Below are 21,301 nucleotides of genomic sequence, written 5' to 3'. Positions count from 1 at the left end.
CATAATTATATACTGTTGTATTAACAAGGACTGACTTTTCTGTAAAATCAACTTGTCTTGTTTTAATTCATTAAACCAGTCCCCAAACCTGTATTGATACAGATGCTCATATCGTTTTTAATATATAATACAAGAGACAACAATTTCTCATTTCAGTTCCAAGATTCAACAATTTGGACTACAAATTTGGCTTAAAATGAATAGCAGTCTGTTTTCTAATCCAGGTTTCCTCCAAATATTCCCACCCCATTTTTCATATTTGGACATTCTGGTTGGGGTGTGGGGTCATTGCAATTGCATATTGAAAATTTGGAATTTGCAGCCACTGTGCAGTAGCGACATATTGTAGTCACTTAACAGCAGGCCTAGAAAATTTAAACTTATGTTATATCGACTTATACCTGCATGAAATTGACAGGAAAATGATTATTTTCTCTGAAATGGCAAGTATTATAATTGTTATGTCCTTAATCCACTGACAGACTAGACAAAATTACAGCATAGATGAAACATGACCCAGTATGTGCCTTTTGCATTACTAGTCACATGACTTCACAAATCTCAAACAATGACATCGGAAGTCCAATAGTCATGTGATATAACAACAAACTCCTTTTTAATGTTGTTGTACAGAAATTCAATTATATTAAATGAAAGTCTGATACTTTTTGTAAAATACCAGCAATCTGGCCAATCTGATTTACCAAGCAGAGAGCACATGTCAACAGGGTAGTCACATGATACAAATATGGAGAAAAAAAATTGTTCTTTCGTTTTTTTATTTTTTATTACAACTAGTATATGACTTTCACTTTTTAAAAAATAAAACTTCTCTACAACACTGGAAAATGTGGGTTGTTAGATTTGTGTACTCATGCGACTAGCAATGCAAATCATGAGTACCAGGTCACATTTCGTCAACGCTGTAGTTTTATCTTGTCTTTCAGCAGATTAAAGACATAATGATTTTAATACTCACAATTTCTGAGAAAATAAGTGATTTTCATATCGATTTCATGCACGTATCACTCGATCTAACAATGTTTAAAGTTTGCTAGGCCATCTGATAAGCAGCTATGCTTTGCCACCACCATGTTAGCCTCTTGTGATGCTAGGCTGGTTTTCATACCTTCCATGTAAGGAAAGATACGGATATCGAGCTGACTTTGAAAATAAAAGTCTCTTACACAAATCTAATCCACTGAGCATTTGGATTGACTCAGCATATATGTTTATTGTAAGCACCCAAATGATCCGTACTGCACCCTCTGAATATTCTGGTTAGAATAAGTTAAATTTAACTCATGATCAGTTTAGTTACAATTCAATTATGTGATTGTTTCAGGCATCATCTGGTGACAGAAAATTCCTGGGTTTTTCTTGACTTTCATCAAATTCAAGGACTTTTCATGGTCAGGACAAAAATTATCATTTCTCCTCACTTTTTCCCAATTTCCTGGTGGTGTGGGAACCCTGATTTAAAAAAATGCAAGCTTCACAGAAATTATTTGAATATCATGCAAAGAAAGTATATGGGTCTGAAAGACTTCGAAGTATGCTAAGCATATCACCCTCTTGATGCCAAGATGCCAAAGCTTGATGAGTTATGCCTCCATATTAAATAACCTACTTGAATTGCCTCAGTAAAGCATGTAACAATACCTAATAAGTCCAAGTCTGCTAAAAATGAAGAAATCTGGCATCTAGACACAAGTTGTTCTCAGGCAATAGGGTGGCCAGTCACTGGTGATAATCAGGAGATCTGGAGAAGAAAATCTTTGTATCCTATCCCCTTTATTATACTACCTCTAAAACTGAGGGGTCTCCTGTCACCATCAAAACTGCACCTGTCGAATGGCATTCAACTACATCTCCTTTTGCCTATGATCAGTTCACCATTGTGGCTAAGATTGATGTGGCTGAATAGAAGATGGTGAGGAAATCTAGAGAGGCAGTTCTTGTGCTACCTGCATCCAAAAATCTTCACCTAATAAAAATTGCAAGAAGCCATCTGGGTGATGAACAGACCTGTTAATCACCTTGGCAACTTGAGCAGTAGACTCCCACTCATGTGCATAGCCCACTTTTTCATCAACTGAAAACATGTCTTGAGAGACATGATGAATGTAGAAATAGAAACTCCAGCAAAGCCAGCAAGTGTGACATTGTCTCCTGCATCAGTTTTGTCACAAAGCAACTCTATTATTGACTGACATGAGTGAAACATAGACATCTCTGATTTACAATGGTCCTCTGTACCGGGGTGGCATGACATAACTTTCACTGTGAGCATGATATAAGATGGGGATGGTCCATCATCACAACCCCCACCACCAACTAGTAACCAACAATGTCTTGGGATGAAGACTCAGTGTCAGCGTACTTTGACTTTGCCTGTACCTCCTTGCTTTTCAAACTTTTGCACATTACTATGGATGGCATTCCCTCCTACAACTTAGCAAATAATGAATAGCAAAACTGAAGAACCCTTACCATCTATACTTGCTAATAAGTCAAGCCAAACTGCAAGTAACAAAGATTCTGATCTGCCCTAGCATAGTGTACTTGCAGATCAGAATCTATGTTGTTTGTTATACTTATTACTTCTAACAAACTGCACAGATCATGATCTGCTGACACATTATGCAACAGCAGATCTGGGTCTGTGCAACTGCAGTCTGACTCAGCTTATAAGAGAGTATATATGGTACTACAAGCAAGGTACATGCAATGTGTCCTCACTGGGCTTAATTTTCTTGCACTTTGAGTATTTGGTTGACATTCTCTAACTCAAATTTAAAAAAATGGGAAATAACAACCTATAAGTGTTCACCAAAACAATAATATACGGATTAATAAACATTAGGGTGAAAACATTATTTGGTATGTGACACTTCCACTTAACTTAGCTGAAACACATATGCATCTCACCAATGAATCTTACACATTATATATGGTGCCACCATATGAAAGGAGAGAAAGAATGTACTGCCTAATCAGAGCTCACAATATCAACAAAGCTAACTTTTCTAGTATTTATATACATGAGATGACAAAACTGTTATGACATCATTATGATGAGTTCTCAATTATCATCCCAAAAAGTTATTAAGTGCACAATGTGAGTACTGCATAGGTGTCAACCCCTTGAGATGATAACCTGTAAGCCAGACCAATAAAAACCATTACAAAGACTATAAAAACCTTACACAAAAAAGTGTATTCATATATTATACAAGATCAACAGTTTGAAAATAACAAATGCTATACACAAAGTATTTTTTACATATATTTACATAATTATTTACATTTCTGAAACTTTATTTCATTCTTTTTACTTATAACACTATCATTTCACTACTTTGGCTGAGCAAAGAAGCTTTTCATGGATGCTCCCTTCTTCATTTCAAAATTTCTTTTATGCAGTTTTGTCCTGAACTGTTCCTCCAGATCATATATGTCCGACACCACAACTTTAATGTCTGTACTGCACATTTTACAAAAAGCATGGGAAGATTCTAACTTGGATACATCTACAATGCCAGGGAAGACTTTAATCCAATCAGCCCAAAACCTGCCACAACCTTGGTCAGTGTCTTCAAGCTTCTGTTTCTCTGAGTTAGGCTCAGCCATTTGATGGATGGAATATTTCAACTATATGAAATATATATATATATATAAAATTAACAAATTTAGATTTTACATGTGATAGAGGAAGATCTCCTAATTACAAGTGTGTTATGAATTTATATTTTCCCCCATAAACCACAAGATATTACGCCAGGAGTTATCCAAAAACTGAAATCTAAAAATTAAAAAAATCGACAAAGTAGCAGTCCAGAAGTTTATACCTCGCAAGCTGTTGATCATTTCTATTAAAATTGCGTATCTGGTGTTTGAAAAGTTATGAATTTGTTACATGGTGTGCCAATTTTGGTCAAAAACTTGATATAAATTGACAGTGTTACATATCTTCAAGCCAAAAGAATGACGTCCTCAGTATCTGTACTATGGCAATGCATCTTCCTGTTTGCATTACATATCTGACAAACTTAATTCAAAACTATGACAGCACGATAAAATGACGGTGCTAAATTCAGCAGACTATTTAATTTTAATTAGTATATTGTTCAAAATTTTAATAAATTGACTTTCTCTCCAAAGAAAAAAGTTGGACAAATTACGATTACACCAACATGACTGCCACACTAAGTAAATTATGAAAATTGATGTCAACTTTATGCATTTGATAGTAATAAGTATAAATAATAAAATAATAATGTATAAAATAAGAAAACATACTTACTACACAGGTGGTTAGTCAATATTAGAAATCCGAGTGAGCGTCTAATTTCAGAGCGATAAATGACAATATCTTCAACACAGGAGCTCAACCATGAATGAAACTTGTTTCATTATCAAAGGAAAAGCACGATTTTGAGTATGATTTGATTGGTTGTGTCCGGCCACCCTGATCTCATTGAATTCTTGTTCTAAAAAAATTATGCCCAGAGTCCCGGATGCACACAAACTGAGAAAAAAACGTTAATTCAATTTTGTATGAGTAAACTGTACAAAATGGTCGTAAGGCCATATACTGACAAAAATGGAAAAAAAAACATACAAATTACAGGTAAGCTGTACAAGTTGACACCTATGGTATTAAAACTGAATACAGGACATTAATCTATACAGAGGTTAAAATCAATAGAAAAACTTAAATTCTATTTTAATCATTGGGGCAGTGAGTACAGACACAGATCCACTCTGGTAATGAGACAGTTTTGGTGGATACATGCACCTAGAATAGTTACTGAACACTGTCATATCTGTGTGAATAGTCACAGCAACCTACTTTAGGTACTGCAGTATAGTTCTCCTCTGACTGCAAGACAATATCAAATTTTAACATAGGAAGAGACTTAAGAAGCAAATGCTAAAATCTATTAACAATGGCGACAAAGATTAGAATGTTTCCATAGCACATGGATGCCCCTGCCAATATGATGCAACTGAAGGGCAAAGTTTTGCAACAAAATAGGTAAATAACTAAATGAAATCTATGCGTGTGTGTGTGATTTGGATTTTTAATGTAGCTTTAACAAGTTTTTAGTCATATCGCTATGATGTCTGCAGTGTGACAGTTTATAGTGATGTCGAGCACTGGGGTATCATGACGCAGACATGTAGCATGATGTCCCACCCAGTCACATTATGCTGACACCAGGCCGACCAGTCCTAGCACTAACTTCTTAATGCTGAGCGCCAAGTGAGGCAGCTGTTAGTACCATTTTTGTAAGTCTTTGGTATGACTCAGCCAGGGATCAAACCCACAACCTCCTGCATCTGAGGTGGACACTCTAACCACTAGGCCAAGAAAAGAATGGAAATCAAACTTAACCTTTCTTAATGTGAAGCCTTGGGCCAAATGTGGCATTAATCCATTAAGTCTTTCAAAAGTTCCTCAGGAAACAAAATTCACAACAGTTGTGACATTACAAAACTAACATTTGATAATACCATAAGCCCCCTCAACTGATCTGGTACAGGCATAATATTTACTATAATGCAAGGTTACTTCAAAAGCTAAAGTGCATTTTACTGTAGAGACTAAGAGAAAAATCTCTGAGGTGGAACTATTATTTATAAAAATACGCAATTACTTGAAAGAATGGTACATACCTCTATGGTTGATTTTAGATTTGGATCCAGGTTATAAATGACAATTTTAACTTCTTTCACACTGCAACTTGGGTTTTTCTCACCAAACTCTTTAATACATCTGTACAGTGCCTGTGCAGATTGGATGGCACCAAAGCGAAGGTGACCCATTCCCAGGGTTGGAAAAGCAACAGAATTCATCCCAAGCTTACTTGCTTCTGTCAATGACTTTGTAATCACTCTACAAAGCAGCTGAAAGTAGGGCATAAACTAAAATTAACAATACACAAACCTACACTAGTGCGTTGCTCTGAGTTAACAGAAAGAATGAGTTTGATACATCCAAAGATTATGTTGAGGCAATCAGACACATATTGTGAGGCTGCATTAAGATGGGGCTTCCCCTCAACTTGGAACAAAGTACTAATCTCATCTTGTATTTATTATATGTCTTCTTTTTATTCACACATTTATAAAGAAAAAGTTCATTTATCCTTTGTAAAAATTTAATAAAGGCATTTAGAAATTTATGAAAGACCAAGTTGAAACCCACTGAAAAAAACTGACATGAGACATTTAACAACTGATACTATACATTGATGTCACTGATCTGTCTTGCATCACTGACATGGAGATTTATTCTTAAGCATTTGATTTTTACTATACTTGACTTAGGAATGGATTTCAAATGCAGTCAAAAGCGAGTGGATTCTTCTTTATTTCTTAAATGGAACATAGGCTTTGGTTTTCTAAGTGACCCTTTTCTTATCACATGCACTCCAAACAAATTTCAGGACAAATATACTAGACTAACATACCATAATGAAATATATTCAACTATACAAAAAAGTTCATTATTTTACACTACATTCAAAATCTGAACTTTTTTATGTCTTTGTTACAAAAATTACTGACACACTGAACTGTAAGGCAAATTTTTTTAAAGTTTTAAACTTTTTTGTTTTTTTAAAAAGAAAATTGAAACTTTGAGACAAGATGTTTTTTTAATCATTTGGAGATTTTTAAACAAGAACATTCTACACTCTAGTTTGCACCCCAGTTATGGAAAAGTCACAACATTATCAGAAGATGTAATTCTTCTAAATTTCATCCTGAGTCAATGAAGCTCTGCTCCCAATGATCCGTCTATAGTTATGTTGCAATGTTTATAAATATGATCCTCTGATATACTCAACGAATTTGGATTCCCAGTAATATTAAAAGACGGACTGAAAAGTCTTCAACTTATTCTCCCTCCATACAAAGTTGTGGAGGTTATATTTTGAAAGTCTAAAGTTTGAAGTGGATTTCTAGTTGTTGTTGGAATTTTTGATTATTTATATTGTGGAATGTCTGTTCCCTGTGTCTCATCAGTGCTACAGCTGGGAATGGGATCATCAGGTACACAGTTCAGAATTTTACAATGTTTCTGTTTTTAAATCAAAGCAGCTGCATAGTTATCATGGACTGTTCCAATTAAAAGTACCTGGTAATCAGGACTGTTCCATTTAAACATGTATGGTACTCATGGAAGGTTGTTTTATAAAAATTTATCACAAGGTACTCTGATTACCAAATTCATATGAAATATTTTTAAAAATTCTAAACTGTGCCATGGGTGACTGTTTCACATTGAAAGTGCCTTCCTTGAGTCCCAAGTATTTACTGGAACCATCTGTTCACATTTTAGGTTCATATAATTGAATACTTGTAGCAGGGTCAACACCTTCAATTAGAAATGCCCTATGTTTCGCTTTTCAGATTATGTGGTTTGTTTTTCTTCAACTGGTACCCAAGTTTTCACACACAGTTTTCATTCATGATTTCAATTTATTCACACTAGCAGGTTGGCATGTTAACCATAGACAATCATTAGTTCTGTTTTGACAAATTCCAAGGTACTAAAGTGGACAGGGATGCTCACAGATAAAAGCATTTGATTAGCACGAATTTTGTAAGCATAAAGACCTTTAATTAGCATGAGTGTTGTAACCATATAGGCCTTTGATTAGCATGAGTTTTGTAAGCATAGTCCAAGAACTTTAAGTAGAGTATTTTAAGCATAAAGGCTTTTGATTAGTATGAGTTTTGTAAGCACAGATAAAGGCCTTTAATTAGCACGAGTATTGCAAGCATAGAAAAAGACCTGTGACAAGCATGAGTTTTGTATGCATAGATAAAGACCTTTTATAAGCATGAGTCTTGTAACCATAAAATCCTTTGATTAACATGAGTTTTGTAACCATATATACAGGCCGTTGATTGGGCATTCCTCTGGACATTCTTTATCTGGAATTGCCTTTGATTAAAATGCCATATATGAATGCTGTAACTGTCCTTTGTTTTTACTGATCTTTCATTGAATTCTAAACAGAATGATAGGCATATATTTTATGATAACATCTCATTCTTTTGAGGTAAAATCTTACAGAATGCTTTTACATCTCTTTATCACTAAATAATTGGCATGGAAATCAAAAACTCTTGAGCCTAAGATATATTATCAACCAATGGCAAGACATGGCTTTTGTAATGCATTTTGTGATTGGCTGATGATAAATGTCCAGCTCAGACTCAAGGTATTGTGGTTAATTGATTGAAATTCAGTATGGAAATCAATTTAACAACTAATGACTGCACTTTGCAATAATGTCGGTCAATTGAATACCTAATGACTGCACTTTGCAAATAATGTCGGTCAATTGAATACCTAATGACTGCACTTTGCAAATAATGTTGGTCAATTGAATACCTGATGACTGCACTTTGCAAATAATGTCGGTCAATTGAATACCTAATGACTGCACTTTGCAAATAATGTCGGTCAATTGAATACCTAATGACTGCACTTTGCAAATAATGTCGGTCAATTGAATACCTAATGACTGCACTTTGCAAATAATGTCGGTCAACTGAATACCTAATGACTACACTTTGCAAATAATGTCGGTCAATTGAATACCTAATGACTGCACTTTGCAAATAATGTCGGTCAATTTAATACCTAATGACTGCACTTTGCAAATAATGTCGGTCAATTTAATACCTAATGACTGCACTTTGCAAATAATGTCAGTCAATTTAATACCTAATGACTGCACTTTGCATATAATGTCATATTTAGTCAAGATGTTGTTTGTCATATTTGGTTCATGCTGTATGTTATACTTTGTCAAGTTGCTGTATTGGGTCAAGATGTTGTTGTTAATTTTGATCAAGATGCTGTTGTCATATTTTGTCCAGACACTATGTGTTACGTGTGGTCAAGATCGTGCTTGTCATATCTGGTCAAGATGCTGTTGGTCATATTTTAATCTAAATTTCAGTCCTCTTTTATTCTGTGAAAATGTTGTTTAAAGGTTTCATAGCTTTTTCTATTGACAGCCATATTTATTGAAGAGTGAAATCATTCATGTAAACTTGAAGATTTGCAGCCAGAAATCTAGAAAATTTAGTTTTCAATATGTCTAGCAGTTTTTATGCAGTTTATAAAGAATTTTTATTTTATGTTAGTAAAAGTAGTCCATTCAATGGTCAATGGATATCTGTTGTACAAAACTGAAAGCTCTTGAAACATGGAGGATTTTTTAAAATGTCGTCAAAATTGTTTAGCAGATTTTGAGAAAAAGCTGTTGCAGGTTTTTGTAATATTTGCAGTAATGGCAGCCATATTGCTAGGATGCTCTGTGCATCCTAAATTTAAACTAAACTGGTTAATTGGTTTGGAGAAGTTATTTCTATGTTTCAATAAGATTTTTAATGCATGCTTACATTTGTGCTGGCCCATCAGCATACCTATGCGCACTTTTAAGATGAGTCAAACTGCAAACTGCACAGACCCAGATCTGTCATCACATAAAGCACCTGCAAATCTGAATCTATACAATTTGGTAGGATTAATCAGTAGAACAAACAAAAGAGACCCTGATCTGCTGAAGCATTATGTGATGGCAGATAAGGGACTATGTTGTTTGCAGTTAGACTTGACTTGTGAATGAGTACAGGTGGTATACATTTAAAGATAGCAGCACTAGGACGTATTTGGTCAAAACTGATCACAATTAGGAATGTGGTCCTTGAAGATAACTCTTTTAATGTTTGTCTATTTTTGTCCTAGTCATATTTACGGTAGCCATAACGACTGGAAGAACCATATCATTTGAACAAATCTGAAAAACCTCTGTGCCAGAAAACTGCCCTAGAATGTGTTCAAAACTGTTAGCAAAGTTTCTGAGAATAAGTTCTTTTAAGACTTTGCCTCTTTGAATTGCATCATTCCACTGGACCTGTTACCAAAATGTTCTTTGCTAACTTTTGCTGATATTGGTCAAGCAGTTTAAGATAATAAAATGGGATACTGGACAATAAATAGCAGGAATATGATGAAAAACTGAAGGGTTATAATAAAATAAACTCAAGGTAAGGGGAGCTAAAAGGCTACTGCTTCTATACAAGACTGCTTTAACTGTAAGTTTTTGTACTCTCCTAATCATGTCTGTAACACATTTGAAGACACATTCATTCAATACATACAATAACGAAGGCTAAATTTCATGTACAGTTACTGTAGCAATATCATGATTAATATATATATATATATATATATATATATAACGAAGTATACTTTTCAAATCATTTCTACAAAGTTAGCATGGATTGCAATGAAACAAGAAACAATTAATAATTACAGTTGCAGGCAATTCAGCTGCTGTGTTTGGTCTGTCACATCTTGGCACAGCTCCACAAATTATGTATTTTATGTTGTCACTGGCCAGGCTTCCTGGCCCACAGACAATCACATCTCCATGGTGTATCCCATTGGGACATTTTTTTGAGCATTCGGCTTGAAGTCCGGGTCCAGCTGCAGCTGCAACAGATTTACTCAGGCTTCCCTTGTTCAACTCTGTATTCCTGGTAATGGTAGTGACTACAACACTGCACTGCAAAATTAACAGGAATTTGATTTACACAGCTCAAAAACACACATTAAAAGTGTATCCCCAAATTATCATGTTTAAGGCCAGATAAAATAAAACATAAAAAGTGTTTGTGAAACACAGATACACCAATGCAATGTCTAACACTTACTTAAATGCAAAAGTATTAACCAGAGTGACAGACAAATGAATAAAAGGACTGATGTAAGAACAGATTAGGGTACACTGTATGCTCTACCACTGTTGGGCAGGGTACACTGTATGCCCTACCACTGTGGGGCAGGGTACACTCTATGCCCTACCACTGTGGGGCAGGGAACACTCTATGCTAAAATAGTCCTGATAAATTATTTTAATGATACGTGCTAACAAGGCATCATGTTTTATACTTTTCTATGTAATTATTCTAATCTTAGGACAGAGAATTTGCAGAGCTTGAACTCTCCGGTGGCCTGGTGGTTAAAGCATCCACCTCGAATGTGGAAGGTCGCAGGTTGAAACATAGCTGAGACATACTGCTTCTGATCTTAGGATAGAGATCTTGCAAGCTTAATGAGAGGCAATGCACACGAACCTATAACATTATGTTGCTATATTGTTTTTATTCTGAGTTAAGCAAACTCAATATTGTTTTACATTATTTACATAAATCACATGTAACAAAATTATTCTATATATAGTCATAAATGGAGTTACCACTCCTTACAAATAAGCAATTAAATGTGAAAGTGATTCAACAACTAAACAATAAACCCTGTGTGATAGAGATTTAAATGTAAGTCTGCTTTTAGAATAATGGATTAGGACAAAGCATTTCTCAAAATTAAAGAAATATGAATGCAAGTACTACTGAATCTTTTCTACCTGTCCACAATACAGCCATGTAAACAATAAATTCTACTAAGAAGGAATAAGCAAACAGGCAGATTTGAAATGTGAAACACGTTTTGTACCATTGGACACAGTAAAAGTCAGTTCATTTTCATTTGAGGAGAAATAGAGGAGTTATTGTCATTTGAAAAGGATATATTATAATTCAAAAATTTAAATGGACCAATAAACACTTTCATGAATTTGGTAGGACAGCAAAGTTTGATTCACATTATTCATGTTATTTTCAAATTACTGAACATCTATAGCCAATTAGAGAACCGCAAAAAATTTCATGTTGCCAATGTGTCATGTTGTTTTACTTACAACTGTATTAAAAGTAAAATATGAAAAAAAAAATCTAACATTTACTAAAAGTAATCTCATGAAGATTTGATCTTCCCACAATGCTCCCATTTCTTATTCCATAACATAATTGGACATATCCATTCGTGGATCATGTTCTGGTAAACTTTCAATCAAATTACAGGTTGCAGGTTTCTGAAGGTGACTCAACTGATTTCATACTCAGTGATTTAACAAAATACATGTGTATAAGATTTTCAACATTCATAATGGAAAGTGCTGTTCTACATAAGGCTGCCTCATGTTAGAAAAGGTGTACCTCCTTGGCTGCCTCAAGCTAGAAAAGGTGTACCTCATTGGCTGCCTCAAGTTAGAAAAGGTGTACCTCCTTGAAATTATACTGATTGCTTGCAGCAACATTATCTCTCTTATCAGCAAAACAGTTTTAATTAACTAAGTGCTCCCTGTTTAAATTTACTCAGGCCATGCTTAGGCAATACTTTTATTATTGTATTCTAGATCTAGAAGCTGCCATTATTAAAGCAGACCTAAACACTAAATGCAAAAATAAAATTGATCAGTTCAATAACTGTTTAAATCCTGTATTTCAATGGTGGCTAAGAGTTCAACAGCAGAGGTCACCAGAACATAATTTGTAATAGGATGCTGTCAAATCTTGCTATGGCATGGGAAACTGGAGAAGAATAATATTGCTCAAAAAAGACTTTACATGAAAGCCAGAATTACACATTGTTGTTAAAGTTTTTCTGCACAGAAGAAATCAGGGGGAGGGGGTCATGGTTACCTGGAACTTTGCCAGCCACCCAGTAGTCAGGGTAACAAGGATATTTCCTACGGTAACACTGGATATCTCTCTTGACGTGGTATCTGAAGACAGACATGTAAACAATTCTAGTGCTACACATCTTATTTTCATAAATTCTCCTGATGCAGTCTTCCTAAACTCTTTATCATACATTTGTAAATGTTCTTTATCACTTTATAGTTACAATGCTACAGGTGTTCTCAGGTTAACAAGCTTCATCTCACATAAATGTACACCCTACACTTTTATATAATTACAATGTTACCACTGTTCTTCTAATGCTTAAACAGGCTTCCTCATGACCTCAATGTACCCCCAATATATTTATACAATTACAAGGTTACCACTGTTCTTCTAAGGCTAACAGGCTTCCTCATGACTTCAATGTACCCCCAATATCTTTATACAATTATAAAGTTACCACTGTTCTCCTAATGCTAACACACCTCCTCAGGACCTCAATGTACCCCTAATATCTTTATACAATTACAACGTTACCAGTATTCTCATCATTCTAACAGCTCTCTGTCATCTCCTTGATGCATGCCGTAAATCTTTTCAGCCCCAATTAACCTTATTCATGTTGCCACTTCAAAGCTTTATTACAACTTTTATTGGTTCTACCTCACCACATGTCTAACTTTTTAAAGACTAATTTGACCATTTAAAATTAGGAATTGTAATTACACAAACATTTTCCCACATTTAATTCAGAACATACATTGTTTATGAATCCTACTGGAAAATTAAAATATTCAAAATTTGTTCTACATATAAATTTAAATTAAGAATAGGACTGTTTAATATCTATTTGGTAAGATATTTTGTCTTGCCCTATTCTCAGATACAAAACGTGAGACCTAGTAATGATGGTGGTGGTGGCATCTCAAGGTTACAGTTTTAGTACAAGCCCATAATGTTGAAAAAATGCAGGAGATAATATCTGTGTTCCATTCAACCTGTGTTTAGCATTATTCAGGTAGCAGGGTCTAGTTTCGTAAATTGGCCTCTGGCAAATTTCTTAACTTAAGGCTATGGTGTGACTTTTTCAGCTATTATTGTTTACTAATTAAAGATATGGATATATTTGTGAACTAGGTGTTTTGGGCTTGTGTTGTTCTTGAAATTGATGTCAGGCATGTACACCTTCCATAGCTACTCTGCATTATGCCAATAGTGAAATACCAATAGTCGGCTAGGAAGAAGAGCTAGCCTCCAATAGCAGTAAACACATGGGTTTGGGGCATGGAGAATATCTCAAAAATGGCTTGGATGACAACTATTTTCAGTTGCATCAGCCAGTTTAGTACACACTGTTTTGCACAACTGCCATCTAGGAAAAGGGCTTGTGTTTGCAATGTGAGCATCACATGGTGTCAAAAATGACCTTTGGACATGAAAATTGCAGGTAGAAATTTGGGGATGGGGTGCATAGATGTATGAAATAAACAATTATTTACCTTATGTATTCACACATAAGTTGAGTCCAACTGTAAACAATATAGTTCCTGATATGCCACTGCATAGTAAGCCAGCAGATGAGGGTCTATCTTGTTGTTCCACTCATTAACAAACTGCATAGATTCAGATATTCCAGAACAATATGAAATGACAGATCTGGATCTAAGCAGCTGACTCAACATGCAGGCAAGATTATATGGTAATCTCTGAGAGAAACACTGACACATTGCTGATGTCATTATGTCTAGGAGCTAATATATGTCAAAGGAAATTCTGCCTTTTTAAAAACAGCAATCCTTGTTTACAACAAATTTTCTGCTCTCAAATAAACTTTCAATGCTGTTTCACAACATAGCAATTCTGCTCTCATATCCTGACCTTGAGTCACACCAGTGCAACTGACGCACTGTTAGTCTCACTTCAGATATACCATATGTACTCACTTATAAGTCTAGTCATACTGCTAACAACACATATTCTTTTCTGCTGTAGCATAATGTGCCTGCAGATCAGGGTCTATGTTGATTTTGTTAATGCTGATTACACCTACCAACACACAGATCAGATCTTCTGGTGCATTATGTGACAGCAGATATGGGTCTGTGCAGTTTGCAGTTGGACTTGACTTATAAGTGAGTGGTAGCTGAAAATGAACCTCCCACACAAGTGCAAAGCATAGGCTCTGTTAGTCTCACTTCATATATGGGTGATAATGGATGTCATCTTGAATCTTGGATCGCATTTCTCTATCCCACACTGCTCATGTGATGGATTACATTGGTCTAACTTTGTATGTAGATGAAAATGGAAGTCACTGTGGTGTTATTTTTAGTGCCATGCCATATAAAAAAGATTTGCTCTAATTAAATAATAGTAAATGAATTCGGTAAGAAGTGTCTGATGTACAGTTTGTCTTATAAATACAATCTCTAGCTCTGTAGCCAAATATTACAAACTTGACACAGCTCAATAATATTTGCTAAGGATCAAGACCATGATACAAGTTTTATTTCATTATAGAAAAACCTGTCTTGAAAGACTTCTGCTTTGAGAGAGCACCTGTGATGAGAGACAAGAATGATTCTAAATGCATGGATTGATTTTTTTTGGACAGAACAGGTGGTCTTTCAAGATGGACTATATTTACTAATTGATAATTAATCAAATAATTAGATCATAAAATCTATAAAACGAACTGTATCCATATAACAGGTATGCCCCTGCAAGTGTGCAACAATATAAAGGGAAAAAGATTTAAATCAAATATGGACATAATTTGGTAAAAGACTGCCAGAAAATGGTTACAACTCAGAATGTCCAAGGTTTTTTTTAATTCTTTTAATACAAAGCTTCATATCAGATTCATTTTCAATGCATGAAGTCATTCAAATATTACTGAGCTAACAACACAAGGTGTGATGAATGGGATGGGATGGGACAGACAGATATGGGTAAGATAACAATATGTGAATGGGGTGGGACAGACAGATATGGGTAAGATAACAATATGTGAATGGGGTGGGACAGACAGATATGGGTAAGATAACAATATGTGAATGGGGTGGGACAGACAGATATGGGCAAGATAACAATATGTGAATGGGGTGGGACAGACAGATATGGGTAAGATAACAATATGTGAATGGGATGGGACAGACAGATGTGAGTAACAGTATGTAGATGGGATGGGACAGACAGATATGGGTAACAGTATGTAGATGGGATGGGACAGACAGATATGGGTAAGATAACAATATGTGAATGGGGTGGGACAGACAGATGTGTGTAACAGTATGGTTTTGTTTAAATTGCCATGGTAAAAGTGAGGCAAGGATAATAATACAGTGCAGGTTTTATCATGGGAAAATTACAGTAGGATGTAATGAACTGTTTTTGCCAGGTTGAGTTTGGACTGCAATATGGGAAAAATACAAGACCATGCACCTGCTTTTGACGACAAATTCTTCCGCATAGTTGATGCAAATTTATCATAGGTCCGAGTGAAATGTGTGTCTGTATCTACGCAAAAAAGGAAATAGCTCAAGTTTGATATATTTGCTTTCTTCATATTTTTCTCAAATCTTAGTAAGCATTATGTTTGTACAAAAGCTCATCAAAGTTGCCAAAGGCCATCAAATATTTCTACTGGTGATTCGATTAAATTAGAAGTACAAACTTGGCAATTAAATATTTTAAGATTTTGCTATCTGCAACATATTTTTGTCATGGGAAGTCACATAATGATGTATTTTGTATGTTTAAGTAATGATGAAAGGGACTTCATTTCTTACAAACATAAGGTGCAAATATGTACAACTTAGTATATAATAAATACAGTATATTTAGCATGGAATAAATACAGTATATTTAGCATGGAATAAATACAGTATATTTAGTCTGGAATAAACACAGTATATTTAATGTGGAATAAATACAGTATATTTAGTGTGGAATAAATACAGTATATTTGTGTGGAATAAATACAGTATATTTAGTCTGGAATAAACACAGTATATTTAATGTGGAATAAATACAGTATATTTAGTATGGAATAAATACAGTATATTTAGTGTGGACTAAATACAGTATATTTAGTATGGAAAACAAAATATTATATAATTTTTAAAGGAAAATTGCTGGAAAAAAAGAGGTATAATTACAGAAAACATAAGAGGCTAAAGCTTAAATAGGATAATTTTTGGAATGGAAAAATATCAAGAACAGAAACATATGTTCAAGAACACACTGAATAATCAAACATTCAGAAGCAATGTTTGATAACTACTTAGTAAATCAGAGAAATAACTAACAAGTACAGGTCCTTGAAATTAATGTCTTAGTTAATTTTACTTATCATTTGACATGCAACCTATTTTAAATACATATAATTTGATCTGCTTTGTGTACAAAATAAAAATCAGTATATAAATTCATTAAAAATTTGGCAATCATTTGGTCAATCTCAATCTTTCTGAGGCAATGTGACAGTTAAAATTGGTAGGTTAAATTGACTACTATGAAAACAACATGTCAGTTATCTTCGTGACCATGTACTGTAATATTACCTGTAATTTCTCACCCCAATTTTATCAAGAAGGCCTTGGAGAATGGGGATGAGGGTAGCACTGAATAATGGACAGTATTTAGAAACCAAAATTGTTGAGAATCACAGAGTGAGAAGGTCAAGCGTACATAATCATATCATCGATGTTAAAAAATATTGTTTTTGCACATCATTTAAGAATCATTAATAAAATGCAAAATATTCCAAATATGCACAAGAATCATTTCCATCTACTATACTGTTAATCATAACATTTTCCCAAAATCAAACAAAAACAATAACATTTTTTTATTTTTGTTCATCAAGGATCATATGCAAAACGGTAAATATTCAGTCAATTATGAAATATTTTTTTCTTCTAAATTTGCAAATAAGGATGCTGTATGTACACATTTTACACAATGTGCCAAGATATTCTACTTTATGACATGGAGAACATAAAGAGTCTTACCAAAGGCAATACGTGTGGGAGTCCTCATGCTGTAGAAAGCAAAGGCCTGAAAACAGAAAGTTATTTATTTAATATAAATAAATACAATCATGCAATCATGAACTAAAGCTTCAAAGTTAGAAACAAACTAAGCTGAAAAGAACAAAACTTTCCTTGAAAAACATCAGAGAGATATTTAAAGTCTAAAATTACTAAATTATACAGAATTAATTAAGAAATATTAAATATGTGTACAAACTTAATTTACATGACAATGACAAAACAAATAGAAAAAGGTATAATAAAGGTTTCATTAGAATGAATGCTAATGATTTAGAATAAATAGATATGTCATGAGAAAATATTCTAATGTTCTATATTATATAATGTCCATTTATTTATTTTTGTGAATACTAATTTTCATAGTTTTGGGAAAAATTATATTACCATTAGTACCTAATTTCATGGATTATGGAGAGGGTTCCCATCATCTATTGTAGCCAGTGTCAAAATGCATATTTTGCCAACACACTGTGGTTGCAAGTCGCATTCAGTAGGTGGTCACTCACAACAGTGAGTTTAAATAATAAAATCAATCTATGCATTATCAAAGTGAACGTAAATGACAGGTGGTCACTCATAGCATAGGTCGCTCAAGACAAGTTTTACTACTGTGTACTTGGATGTGTTATATCCTATATATAAAGAACACATACAGGATAATATTTTGCAGTTCTGATATTAAGTTTTCTTTTGTTTGTGTAGATATTTTGTATTTGGAGATAAGTATTCAAAAAGTTCTAATTGTGTTTGATGCTTTTTCCAAATGAGTTATCTTGTCTGGTAAGAATGACACCCTGCTTTTCTTTCATGTGCCCATATAGTCAAAACAAAACTGATATCAGACCCAAATTTGATGGCCTATGCACAGGAAAGGAATAACAGTTTTTGTTTCATAATGAAGCATGTACTGAAAGTGAATTAGCACACTCTACTTTCTAGTTCACAACTAGACATTTTGTAGACATTACCAGTGGCATGATAAAAGTGATCAATCAGTGAAATCTAAATCTCAGCCAGTAGAAATTAGATAAAAAATGCAGCAAGGGGCAGAGGAACTCAGTCTATAATTTTCATAATCAAAGCAGTTTCAAAGTCTGCTGGTCATCTATTCAATCTGTTTTTGAGTATGGATAAAACATACATTAGTTTACATTTCAACTTGAAATTATTTTTTTTGTGCTTAAAAAAGTAATTCAAAAATTCTATGTACACGAAAAAATGTTGACAATTTTTAAACTAATATGGTTTCAGAAAACAGTAGGGTCCAGATATTTCTTTTTTTGTTGGTAACTTCCTTGTTTCTAGCAGCCTTGAAATTCATAAAAATTAGGTAAGCTATGAAACAAGCAAATATTTTAGAAAATTATGTTTTCTCCAATAATACTTACCTTATCACATTACATTTGGATTACTTAATTTGCTACCTCCAAATCAAGCCCTCCTGGAAAGAGGGCAAAACCTCTTTCTGCCTTCATATTATACTGACAAAGTGAAGGAACTCTTACAGTTTAACTCTCCTTTCTAACAGCTAGGTGGCAAACATCATGCCCAGTTTAAAGCATTTTTTTTTCTTCTTCAGCAACACCTTAAAGCATACTTGCATTGTGGGAAACGGTGGGAGGGATTATTTCTAATGTGATCAGGTAAGTATTATCAGAGAAACATAATTGACAAATTTGCTTTCTCAATCAAATACGTTACCTGATCAAAATACATTACGAGAATAGGTACAAGAAGGAGGAAGAGCTTAACACCCTTGTGACCTCTCTCTGTGTCACCCAGTATGTGCATGATTGCTCTACTAAAAGGATAAACCTCTCCTAATGTAGGTTTAGCACGACATGATACAGTTTGTTTATACATGCGCACAGGAGACCTGTGGGATTCCCAATTGATTACTGCCTCATTATAGAAGTTTCATTGGTGAATCCAGTGAAAGTGGTAAATTAATGTCTGAGTCAAAGGATGTGCTTTTGTCTATGGGGAGTGGTCATTTTCTGCGCACCTACAACTAACCCAATGAGATTCAGTTCTGTGCTTAGCAAGGCCATGTCATGCAGATGGAAACTAGGAAAGCAGATTGGTTGTGCTAGTCAGCTGACTCTGCTATGTTCTGAACTGAGACATTACATTCAAAGCCAGACTTACTTACCACTCTGGCGGCCTAGTAGTTACAGCGTCCGCTCTGGATGCGGGAGGTCGTGGGTTCGAACCCCAGCTGAATCATACCAAAGACTTGCAAAAATGGCACTACCAGCTGCCTCTCCAGGCGCTCAGCATTAAGAGGTTAGTGTTAGGACTGGTTGGCCTGATGTCAGGACAATGTGACTAGGTGGGACATCATGCTACATGTCTGCAGCATGATGCCCCAGTGCTAGACATCACTTTAAACTGCCACACTGCAGACATCGTAGCGATATGACTGGAAAATTGTTAAAGCTACATTAAAAATCTAAATCACTCACTCAAAGCCAGACTCATTTGCGCACCTGACCCTGTGAGAGTTCAGATTACATTGATTTGTATAACTCCATTTAATCAATCAGTTGGTACATACAGTGTCATGCATTCCTGCCTTCAGCAGTAGGAAGTCTTTTCACATATGATGCAGATATTGTCTATTAATCTCACTGTAACATCTAAGGGTTTGTACAGGGTCCTGCATCTCTTAGCAGGCTGACAAAGGAGAGGGAATGAATAGTTGACTAGTGGCAGCAAGCTGTTCTTAGAATCTGTGGATATTGTATGTAGCTCACTTACTCTACAGGCTGAAATCAGCATTAACATAAACGAAAATTCATATATGATAGCTGCTTCAGTGTGAGGGGTGGAGAAGACAATGGTTCAAACTTAGATGAGTCTGACCATGTTAAGCCCCAAGAGATTCCAATATGAATAATGTTAGTGAGTATGTTTGGATATATCAGAATTAGACCGCAAGCAGAGACTGCCTTGTTGCAGCCAAAATGATCTCTCCCATGAATTCTGAAGTTGTCTGAGATTAAGGGGTAGTGTATCCCTTGAATGTGATAGGGGTGAACCTCTTGTCTTTAATAAGAGAAAGAAGTTAGCCATTAGTGAATGGTTGGTGAGAGTTCTGTGATTTCAGTGATGTGACACTAGTCACTTACAATGCACAATTTCCCCAGGTATGTCCTCAAAGTTAAGGATCTTCAGTTGATGTGATCCTCTCTAGAACTGAAGCTCTGAACTCCTTTTAAATAAGTACATTCCTAAAAGGAGCCAGGAGTGAAAGAGAAGTTTTTTTTGGACATGGATGGATTTGTAGCAATCTCAACTGCTTGAGAAGAATGAAGGTTGTTATAACTCGTCTGGGCGCATCTGCTGCTAAACATTGGTACTCACTGATCCAGGATGTTTCATCTCACTGATCCAGGGTGTTTCATCTCACTGATCCCAGTTGTTTCATCTCACTGATCTAGGGTGTTTCATCTTTGTTAGGCAATCAGGACTATTGCAGCCTGTGCCCCTCATTTATTAACAGTATTCACAATCAAAGCTGATGGAGGGATGATGTATGCCCTTCTTAACTCTCAGCTGATTAAACAGTATTTACAGCCAATGCCTCTGAGGTCATGCAAAAATGAAGAAAAATGTCAAGCAATGGATCACCCCAAAGGGCAGGGACCCAATGGAAGACTCTGGGAGGAACAACTCTGTAT

At 34.9% G+C, this 21,301-nt stretch overlaps 1 protein-coding gene across 3 annotated transcripts in view; it reads right to left on the bottom strand.

Annotated features, from left to right (window-relative positions):
• Positions 1-21,301, bottom strand: part of LOC149796978 (protein mono-ADP-ribosyltransferase PARP15-like) — a 76,567-nt gene that overhangs the window by 24,545 nt on the left and 30,721 nt on the right. For 2 of the 3 annotated variants that reach the window (XM_089961665.1, XM_089961664.1), the window contains exons 6-10: positions 17,577-17,622; positions 16,006-16,080; positions 12,580-12,662; positions 10,350-10,601; positions 5,683-5,913 (exon numbers count right to left, since the gene is read on the bottom strand). In XM_089961665.1, coding sequence (XP_089817791.1) covers positions 5,683-5,913; positions 10,350-10,601; positions 12,580-12,662; positions 16,006-16,080; positions 17,577-17,622 — 687 coding nt within the window. The remainder of the gene's footprint in view (positions 1-5,682; positions 5,914-10,349; positions 10,602-12,579; positions 12,663-16,005; positions 16,081-17,576; positions 17,623-21,301) is intronic. The other variant, XM_089961666.1, reaches the window with a different exon arrangement.

The sequence above is a fragment of the Sinohyriopsis cumingii genome, chromosome 6 (genome assembly GCF_028554795.1).
Source record: "Sinohyriopsis cumingii isolate HCF-2022 chromosome 6, ASM2855479v2, whole genome shotgun sequence".
NCBI classification, from domain to species: domain Eukaryota; kingdom Metazoa; phylum Mollusca; class Bivalvia; order Unionida; family Unionidae; genus Sinohyriopsis; species Sinohyriopsis cumingii.
This window is presented reverse-complemented; position numbering and strand designations above follow the sequence as displayed.